Source organism: Psammomys obesus, unplaced genomic scaffold (genome assembly GCF_907164565.1).
Source record: "Psammomys obesus unplaced genomic scaffold, mPsaObe1.curated_primary_1811, whole genome shotgun sequence".
Lineage (NCBI taxonomy): Eukaryota > Metazoa > Chordata > Mammalia > Rodentia > Muridae > Psammomys > Psammomys obesus.
Window position 1 is genome coordinate 6135084 of NW_026596057.1, and position 19780 is coordinate 6154863.

The 19780-nt window shown below is 46.2% G+C and overlaps 2 protein-coding genes across 2 annotated transcripts in view; both read right to left on the reverse strand.

Moving 5' to 3' along the window:
• Positions 1 to 2161, reverse strand: part of F5 (coagulation factor V) — a 67760-nt gene extending 65599 nt beyond the window's left edge. The window contains exon 1 of the mRNA XM_055624437.1: positions 1588 to 2161. Within this exon, the coding sequence (XP_055480412.1) occupies positions 1588 to 1745 (158 nt within the window). The 5' untranslated portion in view covers positions 1746 to 2161. The remainder of the gene's footprint in view (positions 1 to 1587) is intronic.
• Positions 2162 to 3492: 1331 nt separating this feature from the next.
• The window catches only part of Selp (selectin P), a 39870-nt gene continuing 23582 nt past the window's right edge, over positions 3493 to 19780 (reverse strand). The window contains exons 9-16 of the mRNA XM_055624381.1: positions 19266 to 19451; positions 15997 to 16182; positions 11741 to 11926; positions 10279 to 10488; positions 9391 to 9576; positions 8465 to 8584; positions 6102 to 6132; positions 3493 to 4811 (exon numbers count right to left, since the gene is read on the reverse strand). Coding sequence (XP_055480356.1) covers positions 4757 to 4811; positions 6102 to 6132; positions 8465 to 8584; positions 9391 to 9576; positions 10279 to 10488; positions 11741 to 11926; positions 15997 to 16182; positions 19266 to 19451 — 1160 coding nt within the window. The 3' untranslated portion in view covers positions 3493 to 4756. The remainder of the gene's footprint in view (positions 4812 to 6101; positions 6133 to 8464; positions 8585 to 9390; positions 9577 to 10278; positions 10489 to 11740; positions 11927 to 15996; positions 16183 to 19265; positions 19452 to 19780) is intronic.

The window sequence follows — 19780 nt, forward strand, 5'->3', positions numbered from 1 at the left end:
CTTGAGGGTTAAACCATTTCCTCGATTTATCCAGACCCAGGAGGCTTCAGCTCCATTCTCTATTTCTAGAGTAAACGGAGTCAAGCATCTTGGTTACTGTGGTACCATATTTCACAGGAGTGACGGAAACCTTGAAGGAAGAGCCTCCTGTAGTAGTCTTCCCTACAGTAATTTACCCATTTTTCTTTCCTTAGCAGGGGAAGACCTGCCCATGTAACACACTGTTGTTAGCTAGAGTTCTCCTGTTGGACATTCAATCTGAATTTGTTCATCCCCAACCTTGCGGCCTCTGGGTTATACCTACCTGTGCCCTATCCCAGGCAGAACATAGTCACCAAGTCTGCGTTCTAACTTAAGTAGGAAAATTGGTGCTAGAAATAATGTTATATTCTTTAGGGGTTCAGTTAACGGCAGTTTCCAAAGAGTGTAGGTGTGGCTTAGATTATCATTTTGAAAATGCAACCGTTAAGACCATTTTTGTGTGGTACTTCATTTTAGAATAATACCAACATAGAATGTAATGCCTTCCGGAATAACCCAGTTACAGCCACCACCACCACCACAGCAACAAAAGGCTTTTAATGCGTTTATAATAAAATGTTACACATTGCTTTCAAAATATTACATTCTTTTTTGGCTGGCTGTTTTGGTTTTGCAATTGTAAAAGAGGAACATGTCTTTCACAATCGCTTAAACTTTGATGCCCAACTAAAAGAAACAATGAGTCAATTAGGAGGTTAGGTTTACCATCTAAAATAAAAACACCAGCCGCAGTTAATGTAGAGTAGAACTATGATTTGGGTAACTTCAGGAAGGTTTGCATTTAGCCTTCCAATCAGCAATTTTTTTTTTCAACTCAAAGGTAGGTTTGATAGGATTTACACCTCTTCTCAGTTATACACGCTTTTGAATGGCTACATTGTGTCATTACTAACATGAGTAATATTCAGGACAGACCAAAATATCCAGGATAAGCCATATTCCAGGAAGTGATTCCTCCAAAGTGAGGGGGGGAAAAAAAATGAAGCCAGGAATAAGTCAAGAGGAAGTGAAAATACAAGTGTGTCCTCTTCCCATGAACCAACGTTTTGAAAGTCAGTTATAGGAAGGCGACAAAATTATAATGAAGTACATGGTGAAATCTTTTTCTTTAGAAGATGAGCCTATGTCTACAAGGAATAACTATTATGTAACTAGAAAGTAAAAAAAAAATAAATAAATAAATAAAAAATAAAAAAAAAAACAAAAAACAAAAAAGCAGACTGTTAAAAGGCTGTAACTGAATGCGCGCAGGAACGGGTAAGAGGGCCCTGAGGCTGGTCATCTCAAACCATCTATAGACTAAAATAACAAACATGGTAGCAAACAGTACGGGGGCGGGGGGGGGCACCATCCATCCATTTCCACATTCTCACTGTAATAAATTATAGTAGTAGAGGCAAAATTTATACCCATTATTCTCCTCTCTCTCTCCTTTCCTCCCACCCTCCCTCTGTCCTCTCTTACCTGCCTTCCTCCCTCTCTCCCTGCCTCCCTTCCTCCGTTTCTCCCTCCCCAAAAGCCCACCTGGACTCCATCCCGAGTTACCTGGGATCTGTGGACTCAGGATGGTAGCTCCAGAGGGTGCCCTGAGCGGCCACGTAGAACTGTCTTACCCGCGCAGCCTCTGCCGGGTGGCTGCCCCAGCCCGCCCCGCTGGTGCCCAGGACCACCAGGACGAAGAGGCGCCGGCAGACTATGAGCATGGCCCCCTTCCTGCCCCGCGGCGGCGGCACGCTGCCACCGCCAAGCCAACAGCGCTCAGCGCTCGGTTGCTGCTGTGCGCTCTGTCGCTGCTGTGCGCTGTCTGTCCTAGCTCCCTGGAGGACTGGGAGGCTGCAGGACAGAGTGTCTGTCCCCTGCGGCCGCTAGCTCACCCTGCCTCTCCTCCCTGCTGTGCCTCGCGTAGGCAGGGGCGTGCTGAGGTCACTCCCCTTCTTCACCGTAGGTGGGAGCAATAATCCCACCCATCCACCCTTACGGGGAGGTCAAAGTTTAGGTTTGCCAGCCAGTATCTCCAAGCGTCAGTAAGACCCAGCACCCGTCCTCTGATCCCAGGAAAATGACACGGTGCGGTTGCCAGGCACAGAAAACGGCCAGAGGACAAGTCCACCAACAGCTTAGCGTTCTCAATCGCGCTTCTACCAAAGCACAGGCCACCAGGTAAGGGCGTGTCACCAGCTCAAGCGCTTACAGGGCCGGGAGAACTCATTTGAGATGCTCGCTAGCTGGGTGGTCTTGGGCCGATTGTTTTCTCTCTCCAGAGGACTTTTGCCATCTGCAAAATAAGGATTGCAATTCTGATTTTCCTAGATCCGATTATCGGGAGGAGAAACACGGTTGTAAACTGGATGGTCCCCCACTGCCTAGCTGGCTACAGCTTCCGGTCTTTTCCATGCGTAACTTATGTTCTCCTGCTCCATGGAGCCTTGTTTTTGAAGGTTCCCCAGAACTCTGTTTCTATCCATGCTTTATGCTTCCAGTATAGTGAATCATAATCTGGCAGTACCCGGGCTCCCCAGCAGCCTGCCTAACCCGACTCTGGCTTCTGTACCTTCGCTGATATTATTCAGTCAATTTAGAATGCCCCTTTTCAAGTGAGGCACGATTGCACACGCCTGTAATCCCAGAGCACAGGGGCTGAAACAGGAGAATTTGAGTCTGAGGCGTGAGATCAGCCAAAGCTACACACTGAGACCCTGCACCAACAAGAAATTATTAACAGGCACGTGCACACATAACCATATTAAAAAGATCACCCACACCCATTTTCTTCCCTCTCTGCTTTTGGGTTCTTCATAACGTCAGGTGTCCTGCTTTTGTTTCTGACTCTGGGTTCAAATGGACTTTTCTGGTTCATGAACTCCATCTATTCAGATCATATACTCCTTTTCACTACCCTTTATTAGTTTTTCAAGATTCTCTTGTATCCATAGCTAGATTTTAATCCATTCAGGAGCAGAAACAGCAACGCCTTACACTCCTGTGCACATACCAGGGACTCCCAGGGTTGTCCAAATCCTCTGGGTGTTTTTTTCAAAGTGCAAATTCTGACATGGGAGACGGGGTTGAGAGGTTGAGATCTATGGTTCTGATACCTACTCTCGTGTCTGTCTGTCTGCCTCTTTCTCTCTCTCTCACACACATGCCCGTGCACAAATTAGATGCTATCGACAACGTATCTGAGAAAAAAAAAAAAAACAAACTTTAGAGCAGCAAGTCTCTGCACTGCTTTCATTTTTTTGCTTGCCTATCTGCTTTTGTGTATCTAGGCTACATGGTGACCACTGAATTTCACTGCAGCACGGCAAGGCAACTGTTGGACTTCCTAATGTTTGCATCAATTACAGACAAGCCATATGTAATTTTCAGTGACTTTTTTTATTAAATATGTAAATTAAATTACATATAAAGCAATCTGTTCTTTCCTGCAGAACAGTAATGCAATGAAGACCTTCTCTGATCCTCTGATTTTTTTTTTTTTTTTCCTGTGGACAGGGGACACATGACATATATTTGCTGGCACACTGAAAAGTCCAGCTCTTATTTGGACAACTGTAACTGTGGTTGCATCGGTGGTAGACAGAGTGAGATACACAGACCTTACTGGACAAAACACGAAGAGCATGGCTCTTGGGAGAGTTGAATTATACATTCAGACATTGGCCTTCGGAGGGAAGTTATGCAGTCAGACGTGGCCCCTTGGCTCCGGTCTCGATCTTCTGTGGTCTCTGGTACCATCTGGAAGTTTCTGTGAGAAAGTCTCAGCAGCAGGGGTATAAACAACCACACAGATCGGCGGAAGTCCCAGGAGATCACGCAGCCGGCGTTGCCTTAAGCTAGAGGTTTGCCTGCCCTGCAACGCTCTTCAATCCCAAGAGAGAGCAGACCTCTGGTTCCCCAGAGTCGGGTGGCCTGGTGATTCAGACGCTCCAGTGCCGTGGACTAACTCCCGTTTTCAGTGACAGCAAGGTCAAAGCCACAGACCACAGCAGAAACATTTGCTCCTATTTCTGTGGCTGCACTGGAGGAAGGCGAGGGGCGGAGCAGGAAGGGGTGGGTGGAGAGGTGGGAATATCCACAGTCCTTTCGCTGCCTCGGTTCCTGTCCGATTAATTAGAGAGAACCGCAGCAAAGGCTGTGGGGTTAAGGTCAAGTCTGACCGGAAGCTTGGTATCTGCGTGCAGAATCCTGAGAGATTGAATGAGGCGATGGGAGACCAGGTCTCTGAAAACGAAACAAAACTAATTAAACTATCTTTTCGTTAAAGAGAGATTTTTCACCCCTGGTGTTCGAGAGAGCTGCCTCTTTCTAGGCTCTACCCTGTCTACCAGCCGGAAAGGGGGGGGGGGGAGCTTTTCATTACACTATCAGAAAAGATGGTTTCACACGATTTCTGTTCAGGTAGCAGGATTCTGAGGCAAGCCCACGCTGTTGGCACCACTTGGCTGCCAACACTGAGATCTCACACGTCCTGGAGCAAGTTCTATGCCGCCAGAGCCTTTCATCTCGGAGGGAATGGAAATGCCTGGGTGGACTCTCTTGTCCCCCCACTGTCACACATACTTGTTGCCAATGTGGTTTCCATCATGGCTTGACATCGGAATTCACACTTAAAGTTTAATACATATGATATAAAGAAGATTCAAGCTTTACACTCTCGCCGTTTCCCCTCCAGTCCTATTTTCTTCAATAATATCCCCGTATGGAGCTCACCTCAAGGGGTTGGGTCATATGCAGCATTAGTGAAGACTCCGTACGTTCCGAGGTGGCTGAAGATGACAGAAACACAAAGATGATCTACTATGAAATAAATGCTCACTTCTCCAAACAGCCAGCTCACAGTATCTCTAGAAACAACGGGTTGCCACCTACCCCGGAATTCTATTTTAATAAGAAAAGCACATGGGAAAGCACCTCACGAGGTCCCGCTGAGAGCTCTGGGGAATTTGATTTGCACTTTGTCCCCAGACATTTTCACGGTACTGGGAATGGAACCCAGGGCCTCATGCATGCTGGACAAGTGCTCTACCACCAAGCCACATCCCCACCCCAACATACACCACTGTTGCTATTGGTTTCTGTGCAGAAAACCTAAATCACCCCATAAAGGGTTGCAGGCTCTGCCTGATAAGAAGAAACAGTTACAAAATTCTGAGACTTGCTAGTTGATCCTTGAGCAAGGGCTTCTACAGAATGATAGTACTGCCCCCTACTGTCGGTTTGGGATTTTCAGTCAGGAATGTTACAGAGTTCAAAAGCACAAGATACAAAACTTTGAATAGCACTATTCAGACTTAAAGGCTGCCTGGAACTTAATTACTTCAGATAAAGAGAGTAAGTGGGGCTTTTCATCTTTTGAAATGTCATTGCCTCGTGAATTACACCAATACAGTATTTTCCCAGGAGCACACTGTCTCTTTCTGAGCCGTCAACTCATGGAGATTTACAAACGTCAACGGCCTCCAAGCGTTTACTAGTGTGACCCTTGAGCTTTAGCTTTCATACATCACTTGGCCATTTTATTTTCATCTTTTAAATACTATAACGAAGGTATCTATGAATTGTTTTTAACCAGTGAGGTAAGAAAATGTGAAGTAAGGAAATGTGGACCCACAGTAAGACCTCAGAGAGAATGACCTGAAAAACAGAGGGGAGAGTCCAGGGCCTAAAAACATCCCTACATATTGATTTTTAAAACACCATGTTTGTCTGGTATATATTACCTGTCTGCGTTTTCTCAGGACAGGAAAAAAAGGGCAGGAGATTTATTACAGAGAGGAGGAAGATTTGCACAGTTTCCCTCTGACACAGCAAGTTAGAAAGGCAGACTAACAAAATTTGTTCTCGGGCTGGAGAGATGGCTCAGAGGTTAAGAGCACTGGCTGCTCTTCCAGAGGTCCTGAGTTCAATTCCCAGCAACCACATTGTGGCTCACTACCACCTAAAATGAAATCTGGTGCCCTCTTCTGGCGTGCAGGTGTACATGCAAACACAATTGTATACACAATAAATAAATCTTTAAAAAAAATTTGTTCTCACACAGAACATTTCTGGCTTACCTGTGAGGGTTCAAGGGGCACTTTCCGTCATCTGAAATAAGCGAGAAACCATGAATAAAAGTAAACGATGAGGTGAAAAGTCCCTGTGTCAGAAATTACTGAAGAAAGCTAGGAGTCTCGTTTTCAGCTATGTTTGTTATGTGCAGAAAGGTGGACAGTACTTGCTTTAGGGTAAAATGAGAATATTATCATATTTAATTGCAAAGTCCTCTTGCCTTTTTTCTTTCTTTTAAAAATTTTTATATTAATTATAGTTTATTCACTTTGTATCCCAGCTGTAGCCCTCTCTCTCATTCCCTCCCAATCCCACCCTCCCTCCCTCATGTCCTCCCATGCCCCTCTCCAAGTCCACTGATAGGGGAGGTCCTCCTCCCCTTCCATCTGACCCTAGCCTATCAGGTCTCATCAGGACTAGCTGCATTGTCCTTTTTAATTTTCAAAAAACTCATAAAAACAAAACAATCTCCTGAAAAACAAAAACCAACCAACCAACCAACCAACCAACCAAACAAACAAACAAACAAAAATCACCCTGTCCTCATGTCTCTGAGGTCTCCAGCATTGGTACTTGAGGGCTCTCTATTGCTGCATTCAGATTTTTAGTCCCTTGGTCTTCGACTAGCATGCTATTTTTATAAATCAACCCATAACGCCACTACAGTGGATGCTTTCCTCTTCCCTCCCCCATAATGTATCTCCTGTCTTAATCTAAACTACAGACTGATAGTTAAACCTTTGGACATGGCTGCAGCACTGCCCTGTTACTTGACAATAGACCATTTTGACATTGGAAACCAAACTGGGTTGATTCCAGGAAATGCCACCCCCCAACTCATATATTTATTTACTGTTAGAGATTTAGAAAAAGGAGAGGCTGTTGGTATTTTTCTAACCTCGAATTTGTACAAAAATTGAAGGGTCAGTATGCAGTTCCCAACATGATTCCAGAGATTAATTATTAGATTTTAGGAACTCTTCCTTCTGCCTTCTTGATCTGGTTAAGTGAGCACACATTTTCACAGAGGAATTCTTCATAACTAGTATCACCTCTTTCCCACCAGCAAGAAATTACCCTTTGCTTTCACCAATCTTCCACTCACAGGAGGTTGTGTGCAAGAGTGTTGGAGAAACACTCAATGCAATGGAGGCTTTGTGGGGAGGGTGACAGGAGGGCACAGGACATTCCATGTCATGAGCAATTAGTATTAGTTATTGGCATGCCTCAATGGAAAGAGAGGTCTGGAGCAGTCTAACATAGCTCCTTTCTGTTATCTAGGTTTGAGCATCAATTGGTTCTCGGTGCCCTACTTACTTTTTATAAGGAACAGTAAGAGCCTCCTTAGTTTATAGAAAAATGTTCATGAAGCCATGAACATTGGGCAGGTTATGAGTTGGGCAGGTTATGAGTCAGAGCAGATTGAGAAAAGATGTTTGCAAGTCTAAGTACTGGGCATTTCTCTTCTGTTATGTCTGGCCTAAGTTCTCTGACAACAGGCTGGGGAAGCTTCTCAGACAGAGTCTTCATTGATTTGGTCATTCTCAGGTTTGAATCTTCGCCACCCTCACACACCTGCTGGAGAGGGTTTTTAAGAGCGTTTTCGCTACTGAAGCAGTGACTTCTCACCCCTCAGCTCCTCCTCCTGACTGGTCTGTGGGTCCAGAGGGTTCAGACACTCTTAAACTCATCACTTCTCTCTACTGTCTAATGCGCTCATGGTTCTCATGTACAATTTTCCCTGCTAGAACTCCATTTCACCTCCCCACCTTGGCCAGGTCCTTTAACTTTAGAGCTAAGCTTTGTGCCAGTCTGACCTAAGAAACATTCATGACTCCATGGTCTCGTAATGTCTATACTATATTTTTGTTCTTAAAGGCATACTGCACTTAGGTATGCGAACTGTTTAACTTACCTGTCTCTCCTTCAGTGGGAAGCTACTATAGCTTCCTCAACCTCAGGTACCACCACTGAAAAGGCTTATTTGCAAATGTCTATTAAATGGGGTGAGTGAGGGAAAGGGGCCTGACATGTTTACAGTTAGTTTTGGTGGTTCCAGGGGCCCTCCGACGCGCCATCAGAATTTTAAGGGGAGGCTTTGGAAGACGTTATATGTAATGGCTGGTGGCAGAGCTCAGTGCAGTGGTAGAGCATTGGTTTGGTATGCAAAAGGCGTGCATGCGCACACATGCACACATACACCCACACAAAGAAAAATTTAGAAATTCCGTATTTTCTTAAGTTCCTACAGGTGATTCTAATGGACAGTCAGGGCTTTCACAAAGTGTTGCTAAACAGAAACTGCTGACTTGATCACTTCCCTCCAAAATCACACACACAAAAATGAAGAGGGTTCCTTTGTCTTTACCTTTCTTTCTGAGACGCTTTCTGAGCAGAGCCAGGAGGGTCCCGCCTACTGCCAGACCTGTCGTCGAAGCCACCCCAGCGCCCAAGTAAGTCAGAGCTTCCTGGATCGTCAGTGGCCCCGCTAAAACACAAACACACATGCTCCACGTGAGTGTGGTGAGCAGAGACCAGCCATCCCTCCCCAAGGCATCCCAAGAACTGAGACAGGGCTTCAAGCAGCCTGCCCAAAGGGCCTGCCAATGCCAATAACCTGGCAGGCAAGGTCTCCACGTCAGTAATCTGCTGCCACTGCATAGGAAGGAGGACTTAAATGTTTTGATTACTTTTGATTAAAAACCATGATTTCTAAAGTGAACAAGGTAAAGATTCCCCTGAAAGGAATTCATTAGCAGATACAAACAGCCCGTGCTTGGCATTTGGGTAAGTGAAAGAAATGATCGGGTAATTTATCTTCATCAACCAAAGATTTAGATGTGTAACAGAAACAGTCATAACTTCTAAGGGAAAGTAAGGGAGGAAGAAGTAGGGAGCTGAGATAAATCTTGCAAACAGGTGGAGTCTAATTAAAAGGCTTGAGGTGCTTTTAGAGGCAGATGGTAAATAACGGTCTGAGATAGCAAATTAGGACTCCAAGTGGAACTCCTCGGTTAACTTATTTTGAAGTGTCAAGGTGTGTTAAGCAGAGATTAAAAGAGGTGGGAAATTTTTAGTCTCACAGATCTAAAGAATGCAAAGGAACGGCAGGGTTCCACACAGCCGCCAGCTTCATCCCAAGGGTTCTGTATAAAGCCAGGCATCCTTTGGCGCTCGTGGCGAAACATTCCTCAAGCAAGGGGGCAGTGAAGGGAAGCAAGGCCACCATGAGAGACCATGCAGGAAGGAAAGAGGAGCTCTGTTTTCCATTTCAAGGTGATGGAAAAAGCGTACCTTGGCAGGTCGGCACAGAAGCTGACCAGTGGCCATTCTCTCGGCATGTCGCCCTTGCAGAGCCATTCAGTAACTGCCCCTCTGGGCAGTGGAAGGTGCAGGTTGATCCGTAGCTAAAGTCCCCCCAGGGATTGGAACAGTTCCTCACTACTGCTGTGTCCATGTTCAGTTCTGAGCATTTGACGGCTGTAGGGGCGGGGGTGGGGGGAAGGAGCGCATGAGGAAGAAATGTGGGGAAGGAGGGCAAACAGGACTCTGGTTTGCTTTCAACTTGACTGGCATTCTTAGCGGATGGAAGAGATGGGGAAGGTCACAGAGGGGGTCAGTGACACCCAAAAGTACACAGCAGCTCTTCCAATAACACCTCACCAAAACAGTCACTGAAATACTGCTAGCTGAAGGGCCAGGACGACCCATGGCATCATAAAATACCTATCTGCTAATGCATTGATCTGGTCTCCAGAAAGCTGCTTCACAAAATTTGCCCTCCAAAACCACTATTGAATCTGAACCTGTGTGTTGTTATCAATACATTGTGATTCACTGCCCGTGACAGCATGCGATCAACAAAATACTTATTTAGTGTTTTTCGAAGCTGGGCACTAGGAGTTTGGAAGAAGGGGAAATCACAATCCCCTATAAACTATTTTTTTTTTCAGGTAACTTTAGACTATTCTCCATAAGCTGTGGCTAGCAAACGAACCTTGGGAAATCAGATTTAACTTGAATACGAGCTGCGGCATTTCTTTGTCTTGGGATTGTTGTGGATTTCGTGAAGAAGCACGTGCTTGCTGCGGTTGTGAGGGTTGGGTGGAATTTAAACAGGCAGAGGCCTACTCAAGTGCCCCAGCAAGACAGCTTCAGAATTCCCTGCCCCTCCCTACTCACCCCTGCACGTGGGCGTCACTGCTGTCCATTGTCCTGAAGTCCTGCACTGGAGCGAGTTGGCGCCTCTCAGTGTAAATCCGGTTTTGCACCCAAAGTAACAAGTGGTGTTGGGACCGAAGCTCCCCAGCGGGTGTCTGCAGGACATTGTTCCCTGTGCAGGAGTAGTGAGAGCAGGACACTGCACCTCTGGGAAAGGAACTGATGTTGCACCTGCCATGAGGAAAATATTTCAATTTAAAGTCTTCAGTATGTTTGCAGGCCAAAGGATAATGTCCGAATTGAGACTGTCATGAACTGGGTGTGGAAATGCCAGCAATCCCAGTAATCGCCCGTAATCCCAGGACTCAGGAGGCCGAAGCAGGACGATCTTTGTGGGTCTGAGGTCAGCTTGGTCTACAAAGTGAGTCCAGGACTGTCATGAAATAACCGCCTCCCATTTCTCCCATAACAGGGAAGCTATGAAAATCTATTAATCTCAGGTAGGAAAAATGGGATGGGAAAAATTATTTAAGGACTAAAGGGATGGCTTGGTGGGTGAGAATACTTGTTTTGAAAGCAAGGGGACGTCAGTTCAACGCACAGTACCCACATAAAAGCCAAGGATGACCAAGTATGTACCTGAAACCCCCGTGTTGGCAGGCAGAGACAATGTCACCTGGGGACTTGAGAGCCAGTCAGCCCAGCCAAGAAGGTGGACTTCTGGTTCAGTGAGAGCCCTTGTCTCAGAAAATAAGGTGGGGACTAATTCACCGAGGAAGACACCCACCAGCCTCCTCTGGCTTCTGCGTGCACATGGGACTCACAACCGCTCACACATCGAATACACCCCCCCCACACACACAAATAAACAAATGACTTAGAAGAGGTGGTATTAAAAAGCTCCCCTTAAAAACCACTGTCCTGACTTAGGAAGGAGCAGAGTTGGTGTTACTGCTGGTTTTTCAAGAGGAGGCAGCAGGAAAGCTGCCAGGGAGATCCAGCAACACAACAGACAGCCGCGTCATGGGCAGACAACTGCCCGAGCTGCCAGCTTTGTCGGGACATGTAATGTTCCCCGGCCCAGGGTCAATGTGAAAGATGAAGAAGAAGCGACGTCACTGGCCTGATCGGAAACCTGCCGCATGACAGGATGAAGAGGCCTGCTCTCTCCACATCCTGATTCCTTGTTGCACACAGCTGGGCCCATAACCGCCACCCAGCACTGTCAGCAATGAAGTACAAAGCACCACTCGATTGGCCCAGCAGAGATCTTTGAGATAAATGGGCTTGAAAGACGTGAGCAAAGTTTTCTTCCTAAGGATCAGTGTATGTTTTGTCGCTTCTTAGAAAGTTTTAAAACCCACAACTGCGTTGAACGCACTTCGCTAAGCCTGTAATGTGTCCTGGCCACATTTAAGCTAGCTATGTGTTACATTGTGCACAACTTGATGAAGTACAGCTTCCCTGCCGAGGACATCGTTACCTTTGCAGGTTGGTGGAGGAGCTGACCATTTTCCGGAAACTGTGCACTCCACGTCCTTCGACCCCTCCAGCTCAAAGTCCTTGTTACAGAAGAAGTGGCAGGTGGAGCCAACACCGAATTCTCCGTGAGTGTGCAAACAATCCAGGCTGCCTTGTTCTGGGGCGGAGATTCCCGGACACTTGATGGCTGGAGTATCAAATGACAACGATTATCTATGCTTATTCAGACATTCTGTGTTTCCCAACGTTTATTCTTTCCTCAGTTGACAAATGGTTATGGACTACCGAGTCAGGCATTTGCTAAGCGGTGGGTATTCCACCACTCCCTTAAGGAGGAGGGAAGGATGGGTTTGCAAAAGGGAGTATAGGGACAGGTCATGAGGATATGAAAGTCAAGTACTCAGTCTCAGTAAGGCAGCTGGCAGGGCTGGGCTGCCCAGTGGGTACAGTGCTTGCTCTTCAGGCAGGAGGATCTGAGTTTGGATCCTTAGCACCAGTGTGAAAGCTGGGCAGAGGCTCCTGAAACATCAGCATCAGACAGAAAAGCAGATTCCGAGTGCTCATCTGCCAGCCAGTCTAGCTGTAGTGGTGAATGCCGGGTTTAGTGAGGGACTTTGTTTCAGGAAGTAAGGTGGGAAGTGATTAAGAAAGACACCTGAAGGTGGTGTCTAGCCTACACACACACACACACAAACATAAAGGGGAGGGAGCGGGCTCAGTTTCTCTGCTTGAGAGACATTTCAGCCTCCTCCTGTTACTATCTTCTCCAGCTGGACACAGTCTGAGATTTCATTTCTGCCCTCCCTCTGGGGTTGAACTACTTCCTTTAGATGTCTTCCCATCTCCTCAACACACCTAAAACCATACAGACTCCCTCTATCTGAGACACTTCCTCCATTTGGACGCCGAAGCTGATTAAAAAAAAAATTCTATCGTAGTTCCATGCCAGCGGAAAACTCAAATCTCCCAGTCAAGGCACTCAAGTTCACGGGAAGTTCCTAGCTGCTCCTGGCTCACAATGCCCTGTCTCTTTCCACATCTGATTGCTAAGTCCCACCCATTCTCCAGGATGCAAGCCTGGTGCAGTCTCTCTCATGCTGTTGGCAGTCACCACAGGTGAAACAGCTTTCCGTGAGCTCATCGGCTTGTTGTCCGAACTCAAACACCGCATCATCATCCCCTGCGTCTCCTTTAACCACTGTATGTAAAGCTTCTGAAACCCCCGACCGTTCATCTTGTCTAACATGATTCCCACCGTAGGCGTCTCTGGGGGTGCAGGTCAAAGAGCAGAACAAATGAGTTTCTAATGGGCTCACCCCAGCTTCCCCCGAACTTGTTTCAGCAGGCAATTGAAGATACAGATATATCTTAGATTTATATGCTTTTCATTATTAAATTATCTGACATACGACTAGTATGTATTAATAATTATTGAAAACAAGGTGGCTGTTGTTTCTTCAAATCCAATGCATTTCTAAGGTAATGTCCGGTCCGCTCTGCTTAGTCATTTTGGTTCTTGAGACTCTTTTGTTATGTGCCACCTCATGAAAAAGTATGCTGGCATATTGGCACAGGTGTTTGTAGTAACAGGCTGTTTGTGGATGTCTCCTAGCTCCTTGTATTCATCCATTTAAAACAGAAATGAAGAAAAATAGAGAAAGGAACTATCCCAGGGCTCAGGGTCACGTGCTCACTGTGGTTCAGAACCTGGATTTGGATGAGCAGACAAGGCAGAAGGATGGAGCTGCAGGTGAATAGAACACCTGGTCTCATAAGCACGGCATCGGGGGCTGACCTCAGTGGCCAGACCTGGTCTCCAGAGGATCAGTGAGTGGGGAACCTTGTTAGTGATGAGGAGAGCTAAATAGTCTGCGTCACTGAGGTGACCCACAGCTGGGAACAAGAGGAACATAGTAACTGGACATAAGCGATCCAACTCATAGACAGCATCATGAAAATTAGACGCACCTAAGTCACTGCTAGGCTCGTGGAGAAGATGCCAATGCCCTGAGCAGTAAGGGCAGGAGGGGACAGGAAGACATAGGCAGATCTCACATCCCAAGGTGCCCAGAGAACCAGTTTTCTTACCACAATGGAAATACTTGTGGAAACCGCCCCCTCAAATGGAAAACTTCCTGTACAGTGAAAAGAGAAGCCGGGGCTCCCATCTGCTGATGAACTCAAGCCCCTGTGGTCCCTTCTAGGGTTCTGAAGGAATATTGAGTGAGAAGCAGGGTTCCTAGGCAGAGTTAGGGGTTAAAGCTTTAAAGATTGGTTGGAAAAATGGAAAGGAATCGCTGCCCTAAATATACCGTGTAAATGTAGGTAACAAAGCAAGAACAGACATAGAAATATCTTAAAATTAGAATCAGACAAGATTGACAATACTGAGGACCACTAGAGGTGCTATTCCTGGGTAGAGTCAGGGCTCACAGGTGGGAGGTACATTCCTCCTGAGGATAAAAGAGGATTGGGAAGTAATAGAGAGAAGGTGTGGGAGATCACAGGTTTAGCAACCGAATTGGCTACATTAATGATGTAAAACTTTAATGGAATATATAAGTGAAATTTGATTTTTTTTGCCTTTAAAGTACAATCTGGAAAATACTGCATATGAATATGTTACTGGGATAAATGAAATAAAGAGTGAGAAATAATGGAATAAGGAACAAAAGCAGGCATAAACTATCTCTCTGCACATGGCCTGGGCGAGGCTTGTAGTATGTCTTTTTGACAGCAGGTGGTAGCATTAATGCCCTTTAGCTCAGCATCTTGAGATATCAATGCAGGGATGAATGAATAATATCTTAGCATAGTCTCTCATCTGATCACCAGTCACTGCCATTTCTAATTCAGAAATTTCTGATTCAGCCTGCGCCTGGATCCAGGCTTTAGAAGCCCTGACGGTAGGTGGCAGTGTGGTAAAGGTAGAACCCCCTGTGGCCAGTCATTCTGCCCTTCTTGCAATGTGCCCTTTCTTTTAACACCCCGTTTCTCTTCCTCTTTAAGAGCGAGGTACCAATGGCTTCTTTAGAGGTTTTTTATAGACTGAATAAGAAAATGTTTGTGACGTGCTGGTCTCATTATTACTAACTCCGACTACACTGAACAATCAACATGGGCAAGGAACCTTTTGAAACCAAACAGAAACTATAAATTACAGTGCATTCCTGTTTTAGAACATACCACATGCTTCTAGTATATGTGATGCATTGTGCCTGCCGGGTGCTGCCAGGAAGCTTTAAGGACAGGTGAGGTCCAGCCTCACCTGATGTTGAGAGTTCCACCAGTTCACACTGTCAACGGGGCCACGCCTGTGTGAGTGTTACCAGGAACTGATCAGACTCAGCGCAACAGGTGCTTGATACACACTCATTTGGATTCCACCTACTATTGCAGGTGATAGAAAGATGGAGGAGGGGCCGAGGAGGTGGCTCAGTGGGTAAACTGCAGGCAAGCCTAAGAACCTAGGTCAGATCTCTGGGGCCCGTGTAAAGGCCAGACATAGTCGCACGCATCTGTAATCTAGCACTGAGGGTGTTAAGCCAGGGAGACCCCTGGAGTTTGTGGGCGAGTCAGCATAGCCAGTTGTTGAGTCCCGGCTTCAGTGAAAGGCGACACGTCTAAAAGATAAGGTCGAAAGCAATAACGAAGGCTCTCAACATCATTTTTTTTGCACACATATACACACACACACACACACACACACACACACACACACACACACTAGAGGTAGCACAGCTTCTGCTCTCAACGAGTGTAAAGCCCATAAAGAAATAGAAGGAAATGTGAAAGCCAGGGTAACACCCATCCCTAAGTAACCTACTCGTCTGAGACTTAGTGGGGTGAGTACAGGAACAAATGGGTGGAGAACGGAGAATATGGTAGAAAAGGAGAGAGAGTCCTTCTACGAGAGAAGTGCTTTCGTGCATGGCTGAGTACCATTGTTTGTGAATGGTGATGGCCTTGTCCTCTCACCTCGGAGTCTATGTTTCTTTCTCATCTGTCGCATGTAGATGGTACTGCCTTCCCTTAGTATTCTGGAATGGTGATGTCATGTGCTATGATAATGTGAAAGCGTTGTTACAACTGGAACGTTTTACTCAATTTTTTTTAAGGGTATTTGGGGAGAACGATTTTTGATCTAGACTCTCATGCCTGTTTAACTTGGAAACATCTTGATGAATCTTCCTTCTCTGATGGTGTCTGAGAAGTCACAAGATAGATAGGATGGCGTGCCTGGACCCATGTGCCTACCTTCACACGAGGGTGGGGTGCCTGTCCAGTGTCCGGATGGAGAACAATCCAATCTTTCTGGTCCAGATAGAGAGAACCCTTCATCACAGATGAAATGGCATGTGGATGTGTAAGCGGAGCCTCCCAGAGGTTGGACACAGGTCATGGTTCCATTGTGAGGGCCCAGCAAGGGAACGCAGGTGACAGCTACAGTGGGAGGCACAAGTAGGACTGGGTGAGCGATGTTAGAGCTTGGCACTTTGAAACTCATCTCTGTCTCTCTCTCTTCCTCCCCTACCTCCTCCCTCTCTCTGTCTCCCTCTCCCCATCTCTCTGTATGACTGCTTTCTGTCTGTCTCTGCTTACCATTTAGCTAAAGGTGATTTTTTTTTCTAATTTGCATTTCTGGCTTTTTCTCTTTAACAAGCCGGGGAACTGGGTGACAGCTGCAGCCTACAGTTGGCTGTTACTTGAGCTCTCACCCACACAGGGTTTCAGAGGTGATTCTGAAAGGGCTTTGGTGCCCTTTGGAGGGGTAGTGGTATGGTTCGTTTTGGGTGCCATTAGGCCCCAGACAAAGGCGCTCCCCTGATATTTTCTTGAGAAACGAACCTAATGATGTTTCCAGCAAACAATGCCAAGAACTTAGAGATGAAAAATGGGGTGAATTTCTTTCTTCTCTTCCCCAGCAGGTGGTGGAGAGAACCTGGATCTATATCCTGGCTTGTGCTATGGACAGTGACCCCTTTTCAGCCTCGGCTGCTGCTTTATTTTTAATATATGAAAAGCTGTAACTCTTGTCTTACAGTACTTTCAGCTCTAGAGCAAGTCACTTAAATTGCACTCCATGATTAAATGTAAAAAGAGAATAAGGCAGGCACATATTTCATCAGTTCTCTGTGAATGCCAATTTCCATCTCTTCTCAGAAGTCTCAATCTACAGGGCCAGGCATAACTGATTCTCCAGGTTCAAGTTCCAGTAAGAGTTATATCAGGTCTCACAGTTATTTGACACCATATAGAAAGACAAGTGTGAAGAGATAGAGGAGACTGGCTTGGATTGGTAATCATTTGGGCAAGTCACTTAACCTCTCTGAATGTCAAAATTTTAAAAAGGACAAGTCAGATCAAGAGTGACTAGATTCTCAACGCCAGTGTCAGTAGCTGTCAAGACAGTTCTCTCCCAATTCACAGAGCAATTGAAGCCCAGCTGAATCATGCTGACACACTCAGAAGGGAAGAGTAAGTGTAAGCACAGTGTCAGGGACTTCCTTTCTGCTCACCCTGGTTGCTCAGCGTGTGGTGGTACAGCTGTCCTCTGTCAGCTGTCTATCGGGCAGCTAATGCAACAGCATGAAGCTTTAAGGTGTTGCCAGCACCTTTTCGGTTCCTCCATTTCTCACCCTCTCCAGCAATACTCCTCCCAATCTAGTCAACTTATACAGAGACTGAGATATTGTTTGCCACTTGCAAAGTCTTCCTGTGTTCTGCGTGTATGTGTGAGAGAGGGGGGGAGAGAGAGAAAGAGAGAGAGGAGAGAGAGAAGAGAGAGAGAGAGAAGGAGAGGAGAGAGAGAGAAAGCTGAAAGCTGGAAATGCAAGGGTAAAGGGGTGTGGGTCCTTGGTTTGGTAAAGTCATGGTGGAGTCATTTCCAGCTCTCCTGTGACTTTGCAAGGATGCATGCAGAGAGCTGTGGGGACCATGACAAGGGAAATGAATCTGATAACACTCCCTCTCGGAAGTGTCACAATAGCTTGTGGATTTCAGGCCTCGTGGTACCTTCCTGCCCTCAACCACATGTGGGTATTTCACTTGATGTGCACCCAGCAAGAAGAGGAGAAAGTTCCCTCAGAGTAAACAAAGGGCTAAACGCAGAAGGGAAGTGGAAGGTCACAGGAAGCTGGGGTGAGTGGCAACCTCCTGGCTGTGAACACCCACAGGCAGGACAGTGGGGCAATGAGTGGTGTGGCTTTCCTGGAAGGGTCTGATCACTCGGATAACCCTGCTCAGGAACTGTGAGCTCCTCTTCCAAGCTGTACGGACACCGGTGTAGTGAGAATGAAAACTCAAGAGGGAAGCTCATAGCCTCACTCTGGTCTCCCCAGAACCGGCCCTTCATTTTCAACCCCAACTTCAGCAGCCTGCCGTAGGTTCTGATGCCTGGCACAAAGGATATCCTATTACACTGTTAATTAATTAGTTTAGTTATTCATTTATGCGTCGCTGGCTTTACAATGCTGTGGGTGAATACTTGTGCGTGTGTGTGAGTGTGTGTGTGTGTGTACCTGTGTGTCCTGAATAGCAAGTGGTTTCCTCTTATGAAAAACATGACCTGCTTGCTTTTACCCAGAAATTGAAATAATACAGAAATACTTCATATTGCATGTATTAAGTATATTGCTAAAATCAAATATGCACGATAAAAATACTATTACGAAGGAAAAAAATTGGATGGGAACATATCAGAAACACTTTTTGCTAGACTGAGAGCAATTTCTGTTTTCTCATCTTTCTGTATATTTTGTAAATGAAAATCTTGCTTTGTTAAAAGTGTTGGTCATAAATCTGGCTAGAGTATTGGGTACACTGAAAGAAATGGAAATGGGAAGCCATGAAAACCACGAATTCACTAGGTCAGGTGACTGGAACAGCTCTGCTCCACACAGGATGTTATGGTGCCCGCAGTGCACTCTGGCTTTTTAACACCACATCTAACCGCGGGTATACACGGCCTTAATGCGGCTGCTCCTTGCTTTCTCCTGAGAGTGCTCTAACCTCCAGCTCCCAGCACGTAGTCCTCTCCCAGGTCCTCCCCGCTCTATCCTAAACGTGTTTCTCCACTATTATACAGGTCTTGGAGAATGCTTACACCTAGATTCTGTAATTCCACCTTTATCATTCATCCAGGATGTGCCACGGTTCCATCTTAGAACAAACACTCCAAGCTAATTTCTCTTTTCCATCTTCTTTCCGGGCACTGTGCTCAGTCAATGAGTACCATTCATGATAGGAGCCTGCCACTCCTGATGTACCTTCTGATAAGGACAATGCAAAGGTCATTGCCTTGCTAGTATCCATCGCCAAATATCCTGACACTCAAGATATTGTCCTAGCCTCTGATAAGCTTTGTGTTTGGGGTCCTTGGGATAGAGGATGAAGGGGTTAGTGAGAGTACTCATTCGTTTTCCAGCTGGTTTCAAGGTAGATCCTATGCAGTTACCCCCTCAGATGCTGCCTTTAAGGATAGTGCCTCCAATTCACCTCCAAGAAAATGGGGAATACTTTCTCACCTCGGCATTCTGGAGGAGCCCCGCTCCAGTGTCCGGTGGCCAGGCATCGTATCGCACTTGCTCCCACCAAGACCGAGTCTTCCTCACACGAAAAGCTGCAGACTGATTGGTACTTCAAGGCACCAAAGGGGTCCGAGCAGCTCACCCGGGCTTTACTCGGAATGGCAAACTCCTGACACTGCAAGGCTGAGGGGTGAGAAAGGCAGGGAGTAAGGAGAGTGTTGGCAACTTTGCCCATCAGCCTTGTTTGTGTCTAGTTTGGTGTCATTTGGATTCGTCTTATCATAGTCTTCACCACCGCTCACCTCCAGGACTTTTTCCATGGTCTCAAGCTAAGCTCCGCTTTCACTAACAGTAATTCCTCGTTCCCTCTCCCATATCATTATACTTTCTGTCTCCATGATTTATTGCTTTAAACAATGTGTGTGTGTGTGTGTGTGTGTGTGTGTGTGTGTGTGTGTGTGTGTGATCACGGATTACTTGACTTTTGGAAGACTCAGTTCACTGATCACTGT